Consider the following 26,296-nt stretch of genomic DNA (forward strand, 5'->3'; position numbering starts at 1 on the left):
CTGGAGTGAGGGCTTCCCTGATGGCTCATTGGTGAAGAATCCACCTGCCAGTGCAGGAGCCACAGGAGACGTGGGTTCGATCCCTGGGTCAGGAAGATCCCCTTGGAGAAGGGAATGACTCCCCACTCCGGTATTCCTGCTGGGATGATCCCATGGACAGAGGAGCTTGGTGGGCTTACAGTTTGTGGGGTTGGACACAACTGAGCACAGGTGTATCCTGGAGTGAAGGAGACTGAAGAGACGTGCCCAGCAGATGCCAGGCGTGGTCCTGAAATGCAGCCTAATGAACACCTCTCAACAGCGATTAAGCTCTCCTGGGGAAATGTGTAGACTACAGGTGCTTTTTTATTGGTGGGGGCGGCTGGGGGGAGGCTGCACCATTCGGCATGTGGGATCCTAGCTCCCCAGCTGGGGATCAAAGCCGCACCCCCCGCACTGGATGCTCAGAATCCCAATCACTGGACCAGCAGGGGCGTCCCCAGGTGCTGGAACTTTAAAAAGATCTAGATGTGACGAGAGCATTCTTCTGTAAAGGAATGCCCCTTTTATTGAAAGATACATATGGAAATACAGTGAAGTTTCTTGTGATGTCTACAGCTTGCTTTCAAGTGGCTCGTCAAATCCACAGTGACAACAACAAAATATATTTATAGAGAGAAGCATGCATACAACTGCGGCCAAGTGTTCCCAGTCACCCCCATAACAGCCAGAACAAGCTGGAGACAGAGTGGTAAGATTCACAGGCTCAGATTTCAAAACGCATTACAAAGGTACAACAATCAAAATAGAACAGCGCTGGCAAATGGAGAGGCGTGGACTGTTATGTCAGCAGAATGAGACTCCAGAATAAACCCTCTGCTTATAGTCATTTGATTTTTATCAAAGGTCCTGAGAACATTCAGGGGGTAGAATATAGTCTCTTCAACAAATGGTGCTGGGACAACTGGGTGTCCCTGTACAACAGAATGAAGCTGGACCCCTACCTCATGCCATATATTAAAAAAAACAAAAAACAAAAAAAAACCCAACTCAAAAGAATCAATGACCTAAACAAACGTAGGAGTGGAAACTGTAAAACTCTTAGGAGAAGACAGGGGTCAAGCTCCGAGACCTGGGATTTTGCAATGGATTCCTCAAGATGACGCCAAAAGCAAAGAGTTTCAAAAGGAAAACTACATACATGGGACTTCATCAAAATTATAAACTTTTAGAAGAATTCCCTGGCAGTCCAGAGGTTAAGACTCTATACTTTCACTGCCATGGGTCCAGGTCAGGGAACTACAATCCCACAAGCCATGTGCTGTGGCCCAAAAAAGAATTAATAACACACACACACATAAGGGCTTCCCTGGTGGCTCAGAGGTTAAAGCGTCTGCCTGCAATTGTGGGAGACCTGGGTTCGATCCCTGGGTCGGGAAGATCCCCTGGAGAAGGAAATGACAACTCGCTCCAGTATTCTTGCCTGGAGAATCCCATGGACGGAGGAGCCTGGTAGGCTGCAGTCCATGGGGTCGCAAAGAGTCAGACATGACTGATCGACTTCACTTTCACTTTTCACACATATAAGCTTTTCGCATCAAAGGACAGTATCAAAAAAGTGAAAAAACAACCTACAGAATGGGAGAAGATATTTACAAATCATATATCTGATAAGAATCTAGTGTCCAGAATATATAAAGAACTCAACAACTAAAAGATAACCCAATTCACAAAATGGGCAGAAGACTTGAAGAAATGTTTCTCCCAAGATATACAAATGACCAGCATGTGAAAGGATGCACAGCATTATCCATTCATTTCAGTTCAGTCGCTCAGTTGTGTCCGACTCTTTGCGACCCCATGAATCGCAGCACGCCAGGCCTCCCTGTCCATCACCAACCCCCGGAGTCCACTCAGACTCATGTCCATTGAGTCAGTGATGCCATCCAGCCATCTCATCCTCTGTCGTCCCCTTCTCCTCCTGCCCCCAATCCCTCCCAGCATTATCCATTAGGCACCTGGAACTCAAACCATAGTCAGAGGCTGCTGCTCACCCAGCAGGATGGCTACAATTTTAAACAAAACTGGGAAATAACACATGCTGGTGAGAAACTGAAACTCTCAGACCCTGCTGGTGGGAACTCAGAATGGGACGGCCGCACAGAATTACCATTTGACTCAGCAATCCCACTCCTAGGTATATACCCCAAAGAACTGAAAGCTGATATTCAAACGAATACTTGTATGCAAATATTCAAAATGTCACTATTCAAAACAGCTCAGATGTCCATCCACTGATGACTGGATAAAGAAAATGCGGTCCAACCACAGAATAGAATATTACTCAGCCATAGAAAGAAATGAAGTCCTGACACCTGCTACCCCGTGGATGAGCTTCAGAAACTTGATGCCAAGTGAAAGAGGCCAGACACAAAAGGTCACAGGTGTACGATCCCATTTATCTGGGACATCCAGAGTTAGTAAATGCAGAGACAGAAAGTAAATTGGTGGCTACCAGGGGCTGAGGGTAGGAGAATGGGGAATAACTGCCTAATGGAAACAAGGTTTTCTTTTTGAACTGATGAAAATATTTTGGAAATAGAGGTGGTGGTGACCGGATACTTTGAGTATACTAAAAGCCACTGAATTGTTTTTTGTTATGTGAATTTTATCTCAATAGAAAAAGCAAAACTTTCCCAATGCATGAGTCTGGATATGAAGGGCCAACGGGCATTCACTGGGCCCCCTGCTCACCCCTGGTTTGGTCTGAGCCCTAAGCCTGGTCCACAGCCTGGAGGAGGCTCCTGAGGCCACAACCTAGGTTTCCACCAGACCACCACACACCTCAGGAGCCAGGCGCCACCTCCTGGGGGTGAGAAAGGTGAGCAGGGCATGGGTAGCCTCCTGACAGCGGGCAGGAGGGAAGAGGGGACTAGGGGGGGCAGCCCCAGGGTCACGGCCAGGCCGCACCCACAGGGGGCCCAAGACAAGGTGCCCCTGAGTCCAACTGTAAATGGGTCTCAGGAACGGACCTAAAACCTTGACGCAGTACCCATGGCTGCTTCTGGGTCAGAAAATAAAGCCAATCTGTCAGCTACTCCCACATGGTGGCAAACAGACCAGGGAAGGCCTGTCTCCCTTTTTGCCAGACCAGAAGAGCCTGGCAACCCAAGCAGCTGCCCGGCGGCCTGGCGCCAGGCAGGCGACCACAAGGACCTATGGCCAAGGGAAGCTTGGCTTCATCCAGGGGCCCGGGACAGGGAAGCCAGGGCGAAGGACAGCCTGAGTGGTCTCATCATGGGTGGGCCCCCCAACACCCACAGGACCAGCATTTTGTATAATCATAGCTATACAACCAGAGGTCAGTCCCTGGTACGCAGGGGATGGTCGGAAAATATCTGAAAAACCAAAAGAAAAAAAAAAGTTGAATCAAGCTCCTGTCTTTTTTAAAAGCCTCTGGAGAAATCAGAGCTCTTGGACTGGCAGTCAAGGACCTCCCCTCCCAGCCCCTTCCCAAGGCCAAACTAGCGCCCCAGTTCCCACAGTGGGCAGGGCTTCGACCTTTGCACTTGTACTTCCCCTCTCCCCGCCTCACTGGGAGGGGCCCTCAGGACAATGGACAGAGCTGGCTGCGCTGGGCCAATGGTTCCCCTCTCCACGCACCTCCCTGAGGCTGGGGCTCAGGCACAGCCTGCCTCCTGGCCCCCCAGGGGGAGGGGTTCCCAGGAGGGGGCTTCTTCCCCCAGGAAAGGGGCCTGGAGCCCACAGGGCCTGGACCCAGCTGCGGGTGAGCCGTGGAAGGGGCAGAACTGGTCTCTGGGCTCTGCTTCCAGAAACTGACCTAGAACATACCACCCTTCATCACCTTGGCAGGCACGGAGCAGAGAGGAGGGCTGGCAGGCCGCCCTGTCGATCTACCTGCAGGGGGTACTACGAAGGGGGCTTTGGGCTGGGAGGGTGTGCAGGGTACCCTCCCAGCCAAGTTGAGCAGGGCCCGTGTCCCTCCTCCCTGCAGTGATGGGACTGGCGGGCTGAGAAATGAAGGCTCCGAGGAAGCTCACCAAGACAGGCTCTCAACAGGGAAACGAACTCAGATCAAGGAGCACTAGTCAGGCCACAGCTACCGCAAGCATGCCTGCCCTGCTCCTGGACCCAGCCTGACACCCTGGGCTGGCCGCCCACCCACCACACTGTGAAGTCTGTTCCGCTGAGGCTCCGGGGCCAGGGGTCGAGGGGCCAGAATCACCAGGGACAACTCTACAGGGAACGCAGTGCTCTGGGGGTGTGGTGGGGGGCCTGGAAAAACACCCTACCAGTCTTGCTCTCCGGGCAGCAAGGCCCCCAAGTGTCCAAGTCACAGAGGCCAAGTTTCCACAAGCTGCTAGCACCCACCCACACCCTGCTGAGGTGAGACGGGGCTAACACATCAGACAACTTCCCAGGTGCCAGGCTCTGCTCCTGCACTTTTCATGGACTCTACACAAAAGCCTCATACCTCCTGTTACCACCCCAAAGGCTCAGAGGAGAAAAGGGGCTCGCTCAGACAGGTTAGGTTTCTTGCTCCAGGTCACACAGCGAGTGGCTGAGCCTACTGGCCCCAGGGTCTGTGCTCCTAAGTGGTGTGCACACCACCTCTCTGAGCTTCCTTGAGCCAGCACTAGGGAGTTGTGGCCACAGCTTTATCTGTAAAGGACCCAACATTTTTCAGGCCATTTAATCTCTGCTACTGTAACTCAGGGGCTTCCCTGATGGCTCGGTAAAGAATCTGCCTGCAATGCAGGAGATGCAGGAGACATAGGTTGAATTCCTGGGTCAGGAAGATCCCCTGGAGGAGGAAATGGAACCCTCTTGTGTTCTTGCCTGAAATTTCCCACAGAGGAGCCTGGCAAGTTGCAGTCCAAAGTGTCAAAGAATCGGACCTGACTGAGCAATTGAGCACACACACGCACATACAGTGACTCCAATCCACTGCAGACACTACGTAAAGGAGCAAAGGAGCGTGGCTATGTGCCAATAAGACTGTATTACAATGGTGTGCAGGGAGACACCCTCCCCATCCCTGAGAGGGTGAGGAGAGCCGGGTGGCCAGTGACGAGGATCCCCAGGTGATGGGGACTGAGGCCAGGGACACAGGGGTATAGTGGGAGGCTAGAGATGGCACCTGAAGAAGGCAATGGCAACCCACTCCAATACTCTTGCCTGGAAAATCCCATGGACAGAGGAGCCTGGTAGGCTGCAGTACATGGGGTCACGAAGAGTCGGACACGACTGAAGCGACTTAGCAGCAGCAGAGATGGCACCTGACTCAGCCAGGGAAAGAGACTGGAACAAATTCTTCAGCGAGAGGAAATGACACGTGGGAACACAGAGGAAAGGGAGCTATGATATGCTGATTAACAATAAACATGTATTTAGTTGTCTTTCTTGGCACTGAGCTCCTAAAACTTGCAATTTCTCAAGTGATTAAGAGCAATAAACGTGGGCTTTCCTGGTGGCTCAGTAGTAAAGAATCTGCCTGCCAATGCAGGAGACACGGGTTCAATTCCTGGTCCAGGAAAATTCCACATGCCGCACAGCAACTAAACCTGTGCACCCCAACTACTGAGCCTGTGCTCTAGAGCCCGGGAACCACAACTACAGAAGCCCATGCGCCCTAGAGCCTGTGCTCTGCAACAAGAGATGCCACTACACGGAAAAAGCCTGTGCACCCCAACTAGAGAGGAGCCCCCACTTGCTGCAACTAGAGCAAAGCCCACACAGCAACAAAGACCCAGCATAGCCAAAAATAAACAGATAAAAATTATTTTTTATAAAAAGCTTAAATAAACTAAAGAGCAATAAAGGTGTCTTCTGTGATTCACGTGACACCCCCTTCAAGCACCCTGGGGTATATGACTTTAGAAAGCCATTTCAGGACCAGCTTAGCAATTAGTTGCAACTTTCAGTCCGCCCTCCTCAGCCGCCAAAGGCCAATGGTTAAATCAATCGTACCTATACAATGAAGCCTCCATAAAACCCCAAAAGGACAGGGTATAGGAGAGCTTCTGGGCTGGCAAGCACGCGGCGTGCCAGGAGGTTGGCACCCCCAGGGGACGCGGCAGGCCTGCCCCCCCACCCCCGCCTCACCCTGCTTGGCTCTTCCATCTGGCGGGCCTGGGCTGCATCCTCTCATGTCAACCAGTCGTCTAGTAAGCGCAGTCTCTTCCTGAGCTGCTGCAGCAAGTTAATCGAACTTGAGGACAAGATCCTAGGAATCTCCGATTTATACAGCAACTTGATTGGAAACACCAGTGACCCAAATGAGGTTGTGCCTGGCGTCTCAAGTGGGGTGTGCACAGTCTGGTGGTACTGAGCCCTCAACTTGTGTGATCTGACACTACCTCCAGGGAGACAGGGTCAGAATGGAGCTGAACTGCAGGAGGCCCAGCTGGTGCTGGAGAATTGCTTGGCGGTGATCTCAAGTGCTAAGTGAGTATTGAGAGCAGGGGACACACACGGGCATGGAGTTCTCCCTTGCAGGGGCCCAGCAAGGAGAATGGGAGGTGACTGGGAATCCTGGCTACAGCCCAGGGAGGTTGCAGGGGTTCCCAGGCAAGACGAGCGATTTGCAGGGAGGCTGTGGAGGAGCTGAGAGAGGCCCCGGTGAACCCTGGTGAACCACCCAAAGGGACCCCGTGCCAGGAGAGGCCAGGGCTGGAGGGCTGCCAGCCAGGCAGAAGAAGACGGAGACTGGGAAGCAAGCAGTTCTCGGGGACAAGCTGCCTCCTCCCCGCCCAGCACAGCACCACCCTGAGGCCCCTTCTTGTTGGCTCCTTGGATAGCACCATGGAACCTGGAGCAGCCGAATAGGGCAGGGACACTGAGGCACGGGGGCTCCCTTGCCCCAGGCCTGAAGGAAATGCCCTACTCCCCACCCTCACTCCTGGGCCTAATCCGGGGCCTGGCACTCAGATAGGCCTAAAAGAAGCTGGTGGCCTCAAGGGCACTGACCAGATGACCCAGGGACGTGCTGAGCCTCCAGGCATGTCCCAGTCACAGCGTCCAATGCAGCCGGCTTGCTGTGGTCTCTCTCTTGCCCACACTCCTCCGTGGTTCCCCAGAACCTTCTGGAACAAAGTCAAACTCCTTATGGGGCTTGCCAGGCCCTGCTAACATGGATGGCTTGGCACACCCCTCCATCTCCCCACAGGGCCATGCTGATCTTACCACCTCCCAGACCACAGGCAGAAGGCCTTCTCCCCAGCCTTCGTGGTCCCTTGATTCTTCCCAGGCACCCTGCCTCTCTTTCCCTGTGTCCCTGTCACCTCTTCCAGGGGACCAGGAAGGTTCTCCAGCACTTCCTGGACAAGCTGAACCCAGGGCTCTGCACATGGCTGGCCAAGCACCTGCCCAGCATCTGAGGATGCTCACCTGCACGGCCACCCCCGGGCCTGGGGTCACGGAGGCCCGGCCACTCCCCTATGTGCAGGAGGCAGCCAGAATGGGGGGTCCAGCTGCCCAGGCCAAGGGCGTGTGTGGCCTGGGGAAGGCACTGGGCACTGGGCAGCCCTCTGGTAACCCCTGTCCTTGTCCCCCCTTCCCCTCTGCTCTGGAACAAGCAGGGGGCCTTGAGCCCTTCATGCTGGACAGACTTGTGTCAGAGGGGCCCAGCAGAATGGGAATAAATGCCGGGAGCCAAGCTTTCTCCTCCCACAGAACCGTCTGTCCTGGTGTGAGAATGAGGGGCGCTCTCTGCCTCCTGGGGAACAGAAAAGCGAGACGGAAAAGCAGCCGCCAGCTGGTGGAAGGGAGCAACCCACACACAAAAGGGCCACATTTCAAGTCCCTGCCTCTCTAGCGGGAAAACTATTACAGCCACAAGCGAGGAATAATTAAAGCTATTTATCTTGGCAGACTTGGGAGAGGGGGGAGATGCCTGTCCGAATGTGAGGTCTTTTATGAAATCGCCTCCTACTGCCAAATAAAACACAGGCTTTCACCTTCCAGAGGAAAAACACTGCACAGGAGAGAGGAGAGTCGGGTGAAGAGGAGGACAAGGCACAGCAATCAGTGCTCTCCGCGGCCCACCCAGCGGCCTCCCCCTCTGCTCAGGGCTATCGGCTGGCTTGCTGGGCAACTTAGCCTGTAGCCTGCGCAGTGCCAACTGTGGGCATGAGGGCACGGTGGTGAACAAGCCGGCCAGGCCCTGCCTTCCCGCGCTCCTGGGCACCACAGGGTGGCAGGCAGCACCAGGGAGAAGGCAGGGTAAGAGGGGCTGGAGGGAAGTCAGGGGGCTGATACCCACAATGCCCTGTGCAGCACGGATCATGGGCTGCCTCGGGGCAGCGGCAACATCCAAGCCAAGCCAGACCGCATGAGGGTACAGGGCTCGTCCTCCAAGAGCCTCCCATCTCCCACAGGCACCAGGCCCCTCTGCCCCACCTCCTCAGTGGGGGCAAGACCAAGAGGACAGTGGTTTAAATGGGGGCATAGAGGGACTTCTCTGGTGGTCCAATGGCTAAGACACCAGCTCCCAGTGCAGGGAACCAGGGTTCAATCCCTGGTCAGGGCACTAGATCCCTGCAACTAAAAGTTCACATTCCACAATGAAGACAGAAGATTCCACATGCCACAGCTAAGACCCCAGGGAGCCAAGTAAATAAATGGACATCCAGGAAGACCTAAGTTCAGGGCCTAACGGGCCGCCCTCTAGATGTGACCTCGGGCCTCATTTCCTCATCTGTCCATTGGGGATCATGGCACAGCCCACGGGGAGGGCCTGGCAGACAGCCCCACCACCTGCCTTCACCCTCAACCTCAGGAACCCCATCTGTGCAATGGGGTTGCAATGGGGATAAAGTCAAGATAAAACCCTTCCTAGGACTTCCCTGATGGTACAATGGATGGGAAGTGGCCTGCCAATACAGGAGACACAGGTTTGATCCCTGGTCTGGGAAGAACCAACATGCGGCAGAGCAGCTAAGCTCACGTACCAGAACTACAGAGTCCGCGCTCAGGAGCCCATGAGCTGCTAATACTAAAGCCTGTGCGCCCGGAGCCCGTGCTCCGCAATGAGAAGCCACCACGCAGAGAAGCCTCACTCCCCAGAACTAGAGAAAACCCACACACAGCAACGAAGACCTAGTGCAACCAAAAACAAACAAATTAATTTTTTTTAATTAATTAAAAAAAAACCCTCTCTGCTGTGAGGATTCCCCGAGATAACAGGGCAGGGCAGTATGAGTGTACTAAGCACGTCATGATCAGGAGCCACCACGGTTCTGGGACTCCTAGTGCGGCCTCGCCTCCCTCTGGCTGTAACCTCAGCCGGCTGCTCCAGTGCTGTCCCCCGAGACGCTTGGAGCAGCTGCTGCCACACCGCCCAGCCCCAGGGTATTTGAGGAGCGTGAGGTCACCGTGGGCTCCTGGGCCTGACCTTGGCCTGGGTGAATCCGAGACCCTCCCCGCAGGGACCCAGAGCCCCCAGCGCCCCCGGGCAGCCCCTGTCTGGGCGTCTCTTCCCAGCACACATGACCAAAGACTTCTAACCTACAAGTTCCCTTGCAGGGCCTTATCCTATAGCTCTACTTTTAAATGTCTGTGAAGATGCACTTAAATACAGGTCTGTTCAAAACAGCAGAAAACCGACGTACCTACAGAACGAGTGAAGGAAAGGAGGGCCTAGGAAAGACACAGACTTCAATCCATAGATGCCGCCATGTTAAGATGACCAAGCCACACTGTTAGGGATACACGGTGTAAAATACACGCGCCACGGGCGTAAAAACGAGCAGGGCGAGCTGGCATGGGGAAGGCCTGTCTAGAAAGAAACACCACGAAATGACTTCAGGGGCTGCCTCTGGAAGGGAGGTGTAGTTTGTCATCAGGCACCCCCCTCTCATGGTTTAAACATGGACAACCTTGAGCCGGTGTGATCCCGGGGAGATGTGTGCCTGAAAGCCCGTGTGTGCCTGAAAGCCCAGGTGGGTAGGTCATGACAGGAGATGAGCAGCGGCCAGGATGGGGAGGGAGGAAGAAACGGGCTTTTCACGTTACACTCTCCTGAGCAGTCTGAATTTCGACCATGTTCCGGAAAGATAAGCACACAAAAGCAATAGTGACAGTGGGGAGGCCTTGAGACACACAGACACACACACACACACACACACACACACACACACAGCCCCGCCGCAGCCTCAGCTCCTGTGACCCCAGTGTTCCACTAGGGCTAAAGGATAGAGGACACTGGCTTCTCAGCTGGTGGGCCAGCACCCCGCTCTCCCCTCCCCTGAGTGGGTGTGACGGAGGAAGGGCAGAGGGCTGGGCCGGGCCAGGGTGCCAGAGGCCTCTTGAGACCTGGAAGCCCAGGGCAAGTCCCTCTCCACCTGCTGAGGAGGCCACACAGCAGTGCAAATCCCAGAACTCCAGACCCACGTTCGAACCACCTGGACCCCACCCTCCAGCCCTCCAAGCTTTCAGGTCTTGAAAAATAGCGTGTCAATCAGCACCGGCACAAGGACTAACACCCTGCGCCCAGCCCAAGACCACAGCACGCAGCAGGTGTTCTGGGCACACAACATCCAGCTGGGGGCCCACATCCCCAGGCCCTCTGACCAGAGGCAAAGACGGGAAAGGAGGACTCTCAGAGAGAATCTTGGACACAAGGCCACGCTGGGCCCAGACCAGGCACCTGGCCACTGACTCAACCCTACTGGGCACCCAGACCAGGCTCGGGGCAGGCCACTCCGACCTGAAGCAGCCATCGGCTGAGGCTGAGAGGTGCCGGCTTCACGCTGTGCTTGGGAAGGTCTTGACTTTAGGTGTGGGACCTTCGGCCACATCAAAGGGGCCCCGAAGGCTGACCACCAGAGTTGGCTGACCACAAGGTTATCTCGCTGGGAGGAGACAAGATAGGGGCCCTGGACTCTACAGGCAACACTTGTTTCTCTCTCCAGGTGGGGGTGGGCGGTTCCTGGTGTCTTCTTATTAGCCTTCATCCCTGTGACAATACTTCACAATAACAACAGCCAGCCACCACTCCTGGCCCACTCCTTGCCACCCGCCTCCTCCCCGCCACCATGGGGCTGACCGCAGGCTGAAGAAGAGGTGCCACACTAGAGTCCCCCAAACCTCCTAAGTCGGCACTGGCTTCTGGGAGTCAGCAGGGACCCCGTTCAAAGGGTGGTTCATGGGAGCTGGGGGTGTGGTGGCGGATGGTATTTGCCTTTAGGGATTGGAGGCTTGTGGTCCTGTAGGTCTGGTCTGGAGGGACCCCAAAAACGAGTATAACTGAGGGGTGTGTGGAAGGGCAACTCCAAGAGAAGAAGCACCAGACAAAGAAAGGGCTTGGCTTTTCTGAAAAGACTACTCGGGGGCTCTGACTGGGCGGGAGCCATTACATGCAAATGTCTCCCCATCCATGCTAATCAGCCGGCAGCCCGGGGCTTTGTGAGCTACAAAAGGAACAGCAGCTGTGCACGGTTCCTTGGCCCCTGAAAGCAGGGGGGCTTAGAGGATAATTAGGGGTGGGGGGAGGCAACAAACCCATTAGCCCCAGCCCCTCACTCCAGGGGCTGTGCTGTCGGCCTCTAGCGCCGAGCCTTTCTTCTTTGGCTGGGACTTTGAAGCAGTTGCTGTACATGGTACCAGTTAGACACCTAATGCAAGTCAGGGCCTCAGCTAATGCTCCCAACCACCACCTTCCTCACTGAGCTCAAGCTCAAGAGGGGAAACTGAGGCCCAGAGAACTGACATGCTTGAAGCGGCCCAGCCTGGGGACCTGGCTGCTCATGAAAGACAGCTGCACCCCATCCCAGTCACTGGGGGCAAGCTGGGCCTAGGAGGCTGTGGGGACCATGCTCAGGGTCCAGGGAAGGATGTGGGCCCTGGGCCTCGCAGAGCCAGGCCTAGCTGGTTGACCACAGCTGGCAGGCACCATCCCCCAGAGTCCCCACTACAGGCTCACAACAGAGCCAGACTCCAAGGGCTGAGAGGGGTCATGAAGGTGTCCACCGCCTGTGACCGCAGGAACTGGGCGGGCAGGGCCTCATGAGGGAGTCAGCAGGGACCCCGTTCAAAGGGTGGTTCATGGGAGCTGGGGGTGGGGTGGCAGATGGTATTTGCCTTTAGGGATTGGAGGCTTGTGGTCCTGTAGGTCTGGTCTGGAGGGACCCCAAAAACGAGTCTGAGGGGTGTGTGGAATGGCAACTCCAAGAGAAGAAGCACCAGACAAAGAAAGGGCTTGGCTTTTCTGAAAAGACTACTCGGGGCTCTGACTGGGCGGGAGCCATTACATGCAAACATCTCCCCATCCATGCTGATGGATGCATAGGGGAAGCCTGTCAAGGGCAGCAGGGGGACCCACCCTCAGAGTGTCTGGGACACCCCACATGCTGGTTCCCACAGCTGCCGGGGACCGTGCGCTCAGCACAGGAAGCCAAGCCAGTCAGTGTCTGGGGAATGCTAACGTGTTCCTCCTCCAGCCAGCTGAGAGACCTCAGCCCTCAGCCCAGGGTGACTCCAGGGAAGCCAAACCAGAAGAGGCTGGAGGACAGGACAGAGGAGCCTCAGTGGAGAAGTGATGCAGGAAACCAGCTAGGGGGCTGAGGCCCACCTGCAGTCCTGGTGGAGGGCTCATTGACAAAGAGAACACTTCGTCCACTGGCCCAGAGGTAACACAGGATGTCCTGGGGCCGCGTGGCTGCCGGAAGGGTCTCTGCCAGGCCCCTGGCGCTCCAGGAGCCCCTCTGGCCCTGCCTCTGGGCTCGGAGAACCGGATGTGTGAGTCCAGAGGAGGGCCCCTTCCTGCCAGCCTGCCAGCAGCTGCCTCGCCAGATGTGATTCCAGATGTGGCCCAGGCCAGTGGGGACAGAGCCTGCCCGACCCACGATGGAATCGGCAACAAGACAGGAATGAGGAAAGACTGGCTTTGGGCTCCAGAAGAATCCACCAGGGCCACTTCCTTGACACACACCCCAAGGGCCAGGTCTGCCTCTCCTCTAGGGCACTGACTTTCACCAGCACCCCCAGGGAGACGTCAGGGCCAAAGCCGGGTTGGCACCCAACAGCCAGCCACCACCAAGTGCCTCAGTTTCCCCTCTTAGGAAGAGGGTGGCTCCCCAAGGGGCTGTTCTGACGGCCAGACGAGTCAATGAACGTAAAAAGCCTGGCACGGCGCCCACCAGCTGCTCAGCCCACAACAGCCGTGGTAGGGCCTCAAAGCGGCGATAAGAAGGGCACTGGGGTGGGGGTGGAGGGGCACTGAGGCCAGGAAAACAGCCAGCATCTCCAACCCGAAACTCACGCAACACTAGGGATGCCAACCTCCAGTCACACATTCGGTGTGGACCAGACAGGCTCAGCGGAGGGGGCCTCTGGGACACAACAGAAGGCTGGAAGCCCCAGCCTGCCTTTGCCCTCCCCTCCAGCTCAGCGAAAAATGTGGCTAGCTCTCTGGAATGCCCCGTTTGGATCTGCAAGAGGCCCCCCAATCTGCCTTTGATCATTTGTTCACGTGTCCCCTGTGGGGGGGATGACGGAGCATTCCTTTTTCATTAGAGCTCAGATCTGCCGGGGTCCCTGCAGCTGGACTCTCACCAGCTCCTGTGTTGTCAGGCAGGTTTCTATACACAAAACCGTTACGTGAGTATCACATGCAGCCAAGACGAACGCCAGCCACGGGAACACAATTAGCGGGGGAGCAAATCCGCCCAACAGTCTTAAAGAAAACAGCTCAGACCCGCTCTCACCAAAGCTGTGGGTGATGAATCAACCGAAAGAGACAGACAAAAAGAGGGAGTGGAAGAGTTTCTCCCCTTATTCTGTGAGGAGTGGGGGAGGGGAGGAGACAGAGTACCCCCCAGACACACACACCCGTCTCGACCAGTTTTCAAGAATACCCTGCCAACCAAACCAAACCCACACAGAGGCTGCAGGCCAAGTTCTAGGTCTGACTTCGGGTGGCAGTTACTGGGGTGCACACCACGTCAAGTGCACCTTAGGCCCGGGCATCTGTGCGTGTTGATTAAACAATTAAAGCCAGTGATCTAAAGCACAACCCCCACAGGAGACGCCTGAGGCCCACAGGGCCTCCATATCTAACTCCTGCAGGCCTGGGTGAAGCCTGGCCTCAATTTCCTTCAATAACTGGTTTTCAGAGAACAAAAGAGGTGGGTGTGGGGGAAGTCAGGGACTCGGGGATCTTAAACCAAAAGGTGCCACGGCTTCTCGGAGCAGACATAAAGGGTGCCAGCAGCCCCGCCCTGCTGTGTTCCTGGGACCCTGAATCCTGACGCTTTCCCAGCAAGTCCCGGAAGTGAGCAGACAGGAGGGTGAACACACGAAGCGAGCCGTATGGGACCAGGAAGGGCTTTGGCAGGATCTCCAAGGCCTTCCCAGCTGCCCCATACCCATCTGGAGGTTTCAGGATCATCTCTGCCTGGGACACGTCTCTTCCAGACCACACGGCAGGCTTAGGAGACCAGTGATCCCTTATACCATGTTATTCACCTGCTGTATATGTGGGGCGAATCTATGTGTGCACATGCTCAGTCGCTCAGTCCTGTCTGACTCTTGGCGACCCCATGGACTGTAGCCCACCAGCCCCCAAAACCACTCTCCACTCTAGGAGGGAACAACTGAGAAGGAGGGTCACTTGCCTGGGGTTATGAGGTCAAATCAGAGGAGACTCTGTGGCCTATGCTAATCATGACCTCCAGATGCCTCTGACCCATGAGAGCTGCTGCAGACCAGGAGGGGGAAGGGTGAGCATTCCAGCCCAGGAATGCAAAGCAGGCCTGTCCCTTGGCCTGGCCGACCAGGAGAGCAGGACTAGCCCAGAGATACAGACCCCAGCTGCCCCAGAGCCGGCCCCGCCGCAGCCGAGCCCGTGGCTCCTGCGCCAAGATCCCCTCCTTCCCACCTCAGCTCTGTCAGGCTGCGGCCTCCTGCCCCCTTCTCTTCAGGTTGGTTCCGAGGCCACACTCCGGCCCCTCCCCAAGCAAGGAGAGAGGTTCCTCATCCGCTTTCTTTCTGCTCCCCAAGACCAGAATTGAGGCGGGGGCAGGGGTGGCGTCTGATGTGTACAGGGCCTGGAGTCTGGGCACAGGTGACCACCCACCACCAGCCAAACCCCTCAGTGAAACCCCCCTCACCAACAAGAAAGCTGAGATATCCAGGAGGCTGAGTCATTCGCCCAGGATCGCTTGGCTAGGAAAGGATGGGGCAGGGAACTAAGGTATGGGGGAGGGCTTGAACCCAGACACCACCTCGGGTGTCACTTCCCTTCCCAACACTCTGGGCATAAAGGCCAAGGCCCTGGCTGGGACCCACCCCTCCCCATACTCACCCTGCTCCAGCCACACTGGCCATGGGCTGCTCTTGGCCATGCAGGCCCACAGGCTCACTCCCCAGGTCTGCCTGCCTGAGTAGCAGACACTACTTCAAGCACCTTACTTCTATCAGCTCACAACTCACAACTCTCCAAGGCAGATGCTACCAAGATCCCCATTTCACAGCTGAGGAAACAGGCATAGAGTCTGGGTCATGCCGATGCACTTCCCTTGGCAGCTTTAATGCCACACTCTGAGTGGTGACCATCCCTGACCAACCCGTACCTCGCACTCACCCCCACTTCGAGCAGCCCCTTCCCCAGCATTCTCAAGCCTCAGACGGGTTTACCTTCAAGGCACTGGCCACAAGGGAGATTGCTGAGACAGCACTTGTCACACATACTCCCACCCCACAAGACCTCCAAGTGTGGACCCACGTGCTTAATCTCAGCTCCTCAAACAGTACCTGGCACGCAATGGATGCTCAGTAAACTTTTGCTGTTTAAAGAACTTCCCTAGTGGTACAATGGTTAAGAATCTGCCTGCCAATGCAGGGCACACGAGTTCTATCCCTGGTCTGGGAACTAAGATCCCAAATGCCACAGGGCAACTGATCCTGCACCACTACTACTGAGCCTGAGTGCCTGCGAGTCCATGCATGCTCTGCAACAAGAGGCACCACAACGAGAAGCCTGAGCTCTGCAGCTAGGAGCAGTCCCCCACCTTCCTGCAGCTAGAGGTGTGCATGGCAACGAAGACCCGGTGCAGCCAATAATTCATTAACTACTTTTTGTTACACGATAGATAGCTAACACACTGCAATTGTCATCAGAAGTTTGGTGGGAGAAATAACATTTAAAATTAATAAATAAAGTTAGACAAATGGTAATGACTACAATAAAGAGACAGCAAGGTCACTCTGAATGTGTGCTTCTGATTGAAAGGATGAAAATTCGAGTCTCCCGATTTTCACAGAACTGTTGGTGGGCCCTGCCATCCCAGGTAAGGTCTCTCCCCCACTCTCCCCACCAGCCTCCACTACCAGGCCCTCCCCAGACTTGTCATCTGCCTGGGCCCCTCCCCAACTCCAGCACCCAAAGTGGGCAGCTCTTCCTGCTCAGAAATCCAGTAATCTCCCCTTGGCGCTCCTGCCATTCATAGTCATTCTCCTGAAGAGGACACAGATACCACGTGGCCCCCACTGACTGCTTTACTCCGCAATCTGCTGCTGTCCTCAGTGGCCACCAGCCTTTCTCGGGTCACAGATCCCTCTGAGGGGGATCAAAAGCAAAGGAGCCTCTCCCTCGAAAGAAGCACAGAGAACCAAGAGCCGCACCATGGCCCCAGGTCACCGGAAGCACACGGAGCTAATAAGCGCTTTACAAGTGTTCCCTCCAGAGAGGTGCTGCCACCCCTTTTCTGAAATCAAGGAGGCTCCTCCGAGGTCCTAGCCACTGACTCTTGTCCGTCTACCATTATGCAAACCACATGCAACTTTAAGGGGCTGTAAGATCATGGGACACCCACTGACCCACCAGGACCATCCTAGGATTTCAGGTTAAGAGCCTCCACTATGAGCTGCCTGAAGCCCCTACCAGCCTCCACTCTCCACAGAAGCAGCCAAGTCCAGCCCAAGTCTAGCCCTCCCGCTCTCCCACCTGGGATGGGTATTTCTTCCGACATCCTAGCAAACTCACCACCTCCTCAGGTGGTGCCTGCCTCCCCAGGCTCCCCGGCAAAGAAGCCTCACCTGCCGCCCAGTTATCTTGCCTCCCTCCTTCTGCTAGACCTAACCGGTTCAGAATGCACCGCAGAATCCGAAGTTCACACCACACTCCTCCTTGTGTCAAAAGGCCCCGCCCACCCACCTCATCCAGACCCCCACACCTAACGCCTGCGCTTGCTTGCCAGGTGCTGCTCATGGTGTGGACCACTTTCCACCCGTGATCTCACGTATAGGCCCAATCACCCCAACGGATGTGCCGCGCCAGGCCCCTAGACCCGGCCTGAAACACGTGGGGCTCAGTGAGTTTCAGATTACAAACTGCTCACATCTGAAAATAGGTAACAAGGTACAGACAGCATGAATTATCCCTAGTAGAGCATAGGCAACAGCTGTAACCAAGCACCGTTTTGCAGCCAAACGTGGGAATGTGCAGTGCTCAGTTGTGCTTGACTCTGCGACCCCGTGGACTGTAGCCTGCCAGGCTTCTCTGTTTATGGGATTCTCCAGGCAAGAATATTGGAGTGGGTTGCCATTTCCTTCCCCAGGGGATCTGCCCTACCTGGTGATCGAACCTGCGTCTCCTGCTTGGCAGGCGGATTCTTTACTACTGTGTCCCTGGGAAGCCCTAAGTGGGAACAGTCATTCTCAACTGGATACCAGAGAGTATAAAAAGCCCCATGTGGCAACTTAGGGCTGGGGTTTTGCCTGAGTTTGGGTCAGGTTAGCTCTTGCTGCCAAATGAGCAGGAAGTCAGGTTTTCAGACCTTTTATATTTCCAAATTGCCAATGAGGGCCTGTGGGCCTGCACAGGTGCAGGTAGAGGTGAGGGAGGGGAGGGGCTTGGGAGGTAGTCAGTGGGCAGGGCCCGCGACTAGAAGCCAGGTCAGCTTGAACTGGGGTAACAGCTGTCTAGAGGGAGGGGTAGGGGGCTGAAGAAGGGCGAGGGCTAAGGCTAAGAGACATTTTCCCATACCTGATGGACACCCAAAAAAAACAGTACACTACAAGTGGGAAGGCAAATGGCTACTGGTGTGGGGCCTGTGATGGGGTGGCCACCAGCAGGGAAGGGGCGCTGGCCATGTGGGGCACAGGCCCCTTCTGAAGGCGGCACTGCCATCCAACTCAGCCTGGGGATGTGAGGGCCCAGGGTTGCAGCCCTACTGATTTTTCAGAAGTACAAGCCAGATTTTGATGGGAAATCACCCGATTTTTAAAAATATCAGGAATCTCCTTTTATTTTAACCACAGAGTGGAACAAACCCTTTAGCTAGGTAACTCATGACCCCTGGCCGAGTGTCATGGCCTTGACTATCTGCCCTTTGCCCTAGGGGCGGAATTCAGCTTTTGTACCATAACAGGACTCTGGGCCTCTAATGTGCTTCAGGGGCAGACTAAGCTGAAACCATTTGATTACATTTCTGTTACATTCCCTGCAAGCTTCTGCGGCTTCTCTCCTTGCTACCTGCTGCCAGAAGAGTTTTCAGAAATACCATCCTTATCATGTTAGGCCCCCGTGAAAAATGGCAGGGCACTCCTGACCACATATAGGAAAAGGCCCTGTCATTTGGGAGACGTGACCTGGGCCCAACCTTGCTACCCATCTTTAGTCCCTCCATTCTGCTCACACCAGGCTGCTGTTCCCACCTCATTGAGCATCTTTCCATAAACCAGGAGTATTCTGCCCAATTATGGTGGCTACATCCACATCCTACCTACTATGGCCAAGGTGACTATCTCCCAGTATCTGTTCTCCCTTTCTCCCACTGAAAGAGAAACCCGGAAATGAGCTGAGGACAGGGTCCCTCTAACTAAAGACTACATTTCCCAGGCCCCCTTGCAGCTAGCAGTGGCCATGTGACTGCATCCTAGCCAATGGGATGCAAGCAGAAGCAAGCAGGGCCAGCTTCTGGGAACCTTCCCGAACAGACACCTGGCAATGCTCTTGGAACCCTTTGCCCCTTCCTTGATCCTGCTGTCTGGAAACCACGTGTAATAGCTGGACTCCTGCTGCCATACTGAGCCATGATTACAAGACTTGACCCTGGGAATGTGGGAACAGGGTTAGCTAGAAGGACCTGGGTGTGAGGACTTCCTCGAGCAGAACTTCCACACCAGCCCTGGTCTCCAGCTTCCAAGACTTCAGGACCAGAGCACGAGAAATGAACTGCCGGCTTGGTTAAGCCACCTCTACTCTGGGTCTCTGTTAATGCATGGATAAACTGAATCCTGACCACCCAGTTCCACTGAACCACTTTGCAGGGAGCAAAGCATCCAACAGCCAGCTCTGCTGTCTGCCAGCCAGGATAACCCTTTCACCCCTGCTCTTCCAACAACAGTATGGTAGGCCCGTACCTGACCTCCCGGAACTATTCTAAGGCCCAGTGGTAACACACAGAAGGGTCATACCTGTCAGGCTAACTGGCCCACACGGGCCCACATGGTCCAGAAAGCGTACTCTATATGGCCTGATCAATCAGGACACTTCACAATCAAAACAAACAGACCTACAAAGAGAAGGGCTTTTTGACTTCTCTTAAGCTGCGCAAGGACACGACTGAGCGACTTCCCTTTCACTTTTCACTGTCATGCATTGGAGAAGGAAATGGCAACCCACTCCAGTGTTCTTGCCTGGAGAATCCCAGGGACGGGGAGCCTGGTGGGCTGCCATCTATGGGGTCACACAGAGTCGGACATGACTGAAGTGACTTAGCAGCAGCAGCAAGCTTCGCAAGATCTACCGACCCTGGTTGGGGCTGAGTTCCCAAGTTACCCCTCCTCCTGCCTGTTTCATTCACTTATCCCTGGGGTCTGCAAGCTTTTCCTATGAAGGACTGGTAGGTAAATATCTTAGGTTTTTGCAGGACTCTATGGTCTTCGTTAAATATTTTTCCTTGGGTTTTCTCCTTTTAATCAACACTTCAAAAATGTACAAACCTCCCTTAGCTCTGACTGCTTAAAAAGTTGGCCACTGGCCCACAGGCCCTGCCTTATACTACCATCCTTTCCCCAGTGCCTCCAAAGTTAAAGCACGGGGGTCTATCCATGCCTGGCACACAGAAAGTGCTCAATAAGTGACGGCAGTCAGTAGCAACTGGCAGGCACCGCTGAAAATGTAAATGCCTTCTGATGTGACTACCTTTGTCCCCCAGGCTGGACACTGCATGTCCTAAAGGCTGCACACAGGACCAACTTTTCCACAATCTCAGCACCCCAACTGCCCCCAGCTGTCGGGGGTGGGGGCTACCAGGAGCGCGCTTGAAGGAAGTCACAGGGTTCCTGATTCTGGAACCTGCAGCTTGTTTTCACAGAGGGGTTTTCTCTAGGGTTTCCAGCCCCTGGCAGGTCCCCCCACAAACTGAAATCTAGCCCATCAGAGCCAGCCCTGCTGTATGTCCCTTCCTAGCCAATGGGGCTGGGAGAGCCAGAGAACCCAGAGAAAAGCAGCCCTGTCATCTCCAGGAAGGCCACCACGGGCCTGAGGAACTGAGTCTGTTCTGCTCACGGCCCCAGCCACCTCACGACGGGCTTCTCAAGGAGCTGCCTCCCGGCAAGTTGGGCGTGGGAAGCCTGCAACCAGGAACTCCAGGGCCCGTGCCAAAGCTTCCTCAAGGCCCAGGAAGACGCACCTCTGCTTGGGGAAAGTGGTCCAGTTATGGGAGCTGCCACTTAGCCAATGCCATGGACGTGAGCCAGGGTGACATCAAGTGGCAAGAAGGGGTGGGGAGGGAATTCCCTGGAGGTCCAGTGGTTGGAGGACTCTGTGCTTTCACTGCTGGGGGCAGGCGTTCAATTCCTGGTTGTGGAACTAAGATGTCACAAAACCAAAAAAAGAGAGTGGGGTGGGGAAGGGTCACCATTCACCGCAGGGTGACTGAGCCAGAGCCTTCCACAACTGTCCTCTTTCCCACACGGAGGATGTGAACATCAAGGAATATGGCTACATGTCCTCCTGTATGTCCTGGTTGCTCTTGGTATTCAGCTGTGAAGTTGTGTGTAACTCTTTGCGACCCCATGGACCGTAGCCCTCCAGGCTCCTCTGTCCATGGGATTTCCTAGGCAAGAACACTGGAGTCGTTGCCATTTCCTCCTCCAGGGGATCTTCCTGACCCAGGGGTTGAACCTGCATGTCTCCTGCATTGGCAGATGAATTCTTTACTACTGAGCCATCAGGGAAGCCCATCTCCCAGCCTTGCCACCTGACGCAGAGGTGGCAGCCCTGGGGGGTCCTTCTCCCATCTGCTGGGGATGGGAGGCAGCTGGACAGCCCCACAGCATACAGGACTTTCTACTAGAAAAGCCAGCTCTTCACCATTCCACACCAATAGCATCACCAGTGATAACATCTGTAGACCAACCTACCCTTTATGGCTGGACTCCCTGCTCCACTTCCCCCATATTCCCAGGCCCCCGGTGGCACTATTCTCTCTGCAGTGGAGGAAACTGAGGTCGTGTGCAGGTACCTGTTGCTATCGGTAAGGAAACAGGTATCATGACAGGTGAAATGGCAAGTTCAAGGCTGAGTAGCCGGTGATTCACACCAGTCAGATTCCGTGCTCAAGACTCTCACCTCCCAGATGTGAGGCACAGGGAGATTCATGTGGATGTCTTGGCTCACCCCCCGACCCTCATGCCCCGCTCTGACCCCCCAAACACAGTCGAATGTCAGGTATCTGGGGATCACCAGTGGCTCACAGGACCCCGCCTCATGAGGGACAGGTGAGCAGAACAGGGTTCCTGAAGCCTTCTCACCTGGTCAAAGCAGGTCAGGTGAAGGGTCCAGAAGGGTCCCAGAAGGGTCCAGGATGGGAAATGCTGAGTCCAGGGACGGAAGTTCATTCCAAGAGAAGGCCTGAGGCTCCCAACAATGCAGTTTGCCTCCAAGTCCCCCCAAAGGCCAGACCACTTTTGCCTTTTCCCAGGGGACCGTGGCCAGCCGTCCATGCCCAGCAGGCCCAGCCTGCTCGCTCATCTGAGACTCTGCACTCCCCCAGCAGACTTCAGAGCAAGTGGGAAGCAGCACTGCCTCGCCCTGAGGCTGCCAACTCTGAGGCCCTTGCCAGCCCATTACGGGAGCAGAGGCTGCCTCCAAGGAAGAAGAGTTCGTTCCCTGAGCAAACACGCTGTGCCACCAAGTCCTGTCATCACCTCCATCCTGCCACCCAGGAGACCGAGGCACAGAGCCCCCAACTACCTGCCGGGCACCAGCCCAGCCCACACAGTGGATGACCTCAAACATATGCCCAAGCCCTAACCCCCAGAATCTGTGCATATGACTTCACGTGGAAAAGGGATCCTTACAGACATAATTAAGGATCTAAGATCATCCTGGCCTTCCCAGGTAGCTCAGTGGTAAAGTCCCCACCTGCCAGTGCAGGAGACAAGGGTCCAATCCCTGGGTTGGCAGATCCCGTGGAGGAGGAAATGGCAACCCACCCCAGTATTCCTGCCTGGAGAATCCCACAGGCAGAGGAGCCTAGCAGGCTACAGTCCATGCAGTCGCAAGAGTCAGACATGACTTAGCGCCCACGACTGAATGAAGATCATCCCGGATTTAGATTCCAGATTCATGTGTGCGTGTTTAGTCGCTCAGTCATGTCTGACTCTTGCCACCCCATGGACTGTAGCCTGCCAGGCTCCTCAGTTTATGGGGTTTTTCAGGCAAGAATACTGGAGTGGGTTGCCATTTCCTTCTCCAGGGGATCTTCCCGACCCACGGATTGAACAGGCATCTCCTGTGTCTCCTGCATTGGCAGACGAGTTCTTTATCACTGAGACACCTGGGAAGCCCCTAAATCCAGTGACAGGCAACCTTAGAGGGAAAGACACAGAGACACAGGGGAGCAGCCATGTGGAGATGGAGGCAGAGACTGGATTTCTGTGGCCTCCAACCAAACAATGCTGGAGCCACTGGACATTGGAAGAGGCAAGAAAGGATTCTCCTCTAGAGCCTCTGGAGTGCATGTGACCCAGCCAGCACCTTGCCTTTGGACTTCTGCCCATGAGCTATGAGAGAATACATTCCTATTGGTTTAAGCCACTCCGTTTGTTAAGCAGCCCTGGGAAACCAATACAACCAGGCTCAGCCAAGACCACAGACCATGCTCTCAACTCCATGCCAGGGTGACTTGGGCATAAAGGGGACGGGAATTATCTCAGATCCCTGAGACTTTGTCATTCCAGACTGAGACTCTCGGTGTGAGAAATGCGGACTTTCTCCTCTCGAAGATCACTTCAGTTATGAATGACCACCCCAAACAGAAGTGTTCCTTTATTATAACTAGTAACAATTCCAAGTGTATCCACAAAACAAAAACAGGAAAGTAAAAACTCTCCTGGAGGGGCTTTCCTGGTGGCTCAGTGGTTAAGAATCTGCCTGCCAATGCAGGAGACATGGGTTTGATCCCTGGTTCAGGAAGATCCCACATGCCTCGAAACTAAGCCCCTGCATCACAAAATACTGAGCCTGTGCTCTAAGAGCCTGAGAGCCACAACTATTGAGCCCATGTGCTGCAACTACTGAAGCCCAGGTGCTCTAGAGCCCATGCTCTGCAACAAGTCGAGCACCGCAACTAGAGAATAGCCCCCGCTCACTACGAGAGAAAAAGCCCACGCAGCAACGAAGACCTAGCACAGCCAAAAATAAATTAAAAACCACATTAAAAAATTTAAATAATAAAACCTCTCCTGGAGAAAGATGTGAAGAGAGTATATGAGAACACTGTACAATCTTCCTAGTAATTCTATAAATTCTATAAATCTAAGCCTTTCCTAAAATCAAAAGAAGTTTATTTACCAAAGAAAAAACAACTCCCCTGGAACTCCTCTGAGGATCAGCCCTGGGACCCTAGTTTGAGAAACGATGCCTTACTTGGTGCTGTGCCCATTCATGTATGTAGAATGAATAGCAGTGCTTATGATCTGGGGGGCCCTTCAGAGCTTAAGTGTCTGTCGAGAGCACCGATACCCACCTGGCATACTCTTCTCTCCCCTCATCTGGTCCAAGAAGACCCAGCTCTGCCGGAGCAAAAAGAGGTGTGATGCTGGGTGTGAGGAATTCTGTGTGGGAACCAACTGCTCCACACACTTCCCTTCGGAAAACCCCATGCCCAAAGTGGCAAAACGCTCACACAAACCACCACCAGGAAAAGCCTTCTCAGTGACACCCGGAGAACATCAGAGCAAGAAACCGGGAGAGACAAAGCTGAGTGTAACAGAATAACAAAATGTGAATGAGAAGAGAAACAGATAAGAACAAGAGAGAACAGATAGGAGTAAGAAGAGAAAGAAAAAGGATGAACTACAAAGACGCGGGGTCTTGGCAAACACATTTGAGATCCTCCCCCCTCCCCCCGCCCCACACCGAAATGTCAGTTTTGAAACTAGCTTCTGAAAATGTAACCAGTTTCTCACATCCCCAAAAAGGAAGATCGGGGGACCGTGGCGAGGGAGGAGGCAGTGTTACATCTTACTTCGGAGCCCGGCATCAAGAAAGGGCCCCAGCCGTCCACGTTTCCACGAGGCGCACACCCAGCGGCTCGCACCACCCTCGCAGGGACCCTCTCCCCAGATCCATAAGTTTCCCACTCGGGGGTCGGGAATGCCAGGCCCTCCAGATGAGTGGAACAGGGTCCTTCAGGCCGCCCCAGACTGGGCACCACTTTCCAACCTTCCTTAGCAGTCCAGAGGGTCCCCTGGATGGCCCGAGGCTGTCCACACCCCTCCCTCCTCCCCGCTACGGCGGCCACACCCGCCCCCAGACTCCCATTCTCTCCCACGCCCAGGCCCCCTCCCCTCCCCTCCCACCCAGCCCCCACACCCCCGGCTTCTTCAGAATTCTTGCCTTCCACTCTCGGCCCCCCACTTCCTGCCCACCCTCTCCCAATCTCAGGGCACTCACTACCCCCCCCCCCCACTTCCCGCTTCCCTCCGCACTCGGGGCACCTCACCTCTGGCCACCACGCACGCCCTCTTTTCTCTTTCTGCCCCTTGACACCGTTCCTCCACGCCCCTAACTCGGGGGCCCCCCCACACCCAGCTCCCTCGGTTCGGCCCCACAGACCCCACATCAGGCCCCCACGGACCAGGGCCCCTCACCCTGGGAACCCCAGGCACCTCACCGCGTCCCTCCCGGCCAGGGTCCCCCCCACTGCGACCGGCCTCGTGCGCAGCCCCCGCGCGCAGCCCGGCCCCGGGGCCCCACACTCACGGCTGTAGAGGGCGATGCCCGCCGCGTCCGGGCCGGCGCGCACCTCGAGGCGCAGCGCCTGCTGCTCCGCGTGCCGCTGGATCTCGCCGTTCGCGTCGCCGATGGTGAGGAGGCGGGCGCCGGGGAACACGGACACGGCCCCGCAGGGCCCCGTGACACCCGTGCCGGCCGCCCCCGCGCCGCCCACGCCCGGCCCCGCCGCCGCCGCCGTTGCTGCCATCTTAGATCCGGCTCCAGGCCCCGCCACCGCCGCCGCCGCCGCCGCGCCCGGGCCCAGGCCGCCGCCGCTGCCGCCGCCGCCGAGCAGGCCGAGGCCGAGGCCGAGCCGGGCAGCGCCGCCTGCCGGCCACGCGCCGCCTCGCCGCCACCGCCGCTGCGGCCCGGCCACCGTGGCGCAGCGCCCCCTGCAGGCGGCTCTGGGTGCTGGGCGGGAGCACGCTAGGGGGCGGGGCCGGACCCCCTCACCCCGTCCCGCCCCGCGCGAATGGGCGCTGCTTTGTGAGGTGACTCCGCGGCCCAGGAACTGCAGGGTGGGAGCGTACGTCAAGGGTGATGCTCCGCCGCGCGGACACGCCCCTAGATCTAGGGCCCCGCCCCCAGCCCGGCGTGCCCCGAACGGCCGCGCTTTGTAAGACCGTGCAGCGGCGGAGGCCCAGGAAGGGCGGGGCCCGGAGCTCGCTCCAGGGGGCGGTGCTCGCCTTGCGGACACGCCCTCGGGCCCCGCCCCACGCCGGCGGCCGCGCTGTGAGGTGGCTTTCTGGCCAGGGAACCGGCGGGGGCGGGTCTGACGCCTGAGGCTTGGCTCCGCCCCCGGTCCCGCCCGGCTTTGTGAGGCGGCACGCAGAGGGGCGGGGTCCAACTTCGAAGGGGCCCCGCCCCTATACCGGTCCAGCTCCTCCCTCACCGGGCCTTGCTTTGTGAGGTTCTGCTTTCTTGAGAAGAGCTGGAGTGGCGGGGACACAACGTAGGACCACGCCCCAGCCTGTGGTCCCACCCCCCAGCACGCCCGCTTGAAGAGCAGTTTGAGCCAGGACTTGGCCCCTGAAGCCCATCTTTAACCCCTCTCCGGCACTCAAC

The 26,296-nt window shown here is 56.0% G+C and overlaps 1 protein-coding gene across 5 annotated transcripts in view; it reads right to left on the reverse strand.

Annotated features, from left to right (window-relative positions):
* Positions 1-25,486, reverse strand: part of CARM1 (coactivator associated arginine methyltransferase 1) — a 43,666-nt gene extending 18,180 nt beyond the window's left edge. For 2 of the 5 annotated variants that reach the window (XM_025293502.3, XM_025293501.3), the window contains exon 1: positions 25,220-25,486. In XM_025293502.3, the coding sequence (XP_025149287.1) occupies positions 25,220-25,439 (220 nt within the window). In that variant the 5' untranslated portion in view covers positions 25,440-25,486. Of the gene's footprint in view, positions 1-15,304; positions 15,474-16,818; positions 16,929-17,037; positions 17,125-25,219 lie in introns of those variants that run through there. The other 3 variants (XM_044948153.2, XM_044948154.2, XM_044948155.2) reach the window with 3 other exon arrangements.
* Between the last annotated feature and the right edge of the window lie 810 nt (positions 25,487-26,296).

Source organism: Bubalus bubalis, chromosome 9, assembly GCF_019923935.1.
Source record: "Bubalus bubalis isolate 160015118507 breed Murrah chromosome 9, NDDB_SH_1, whole genome shotgun sequence".
NCBI lineage: Eukaryota > Metazoa > Chordata > Mammalia > Artiodactyla > Bovidae > Bubalus > Bubalus bubalis.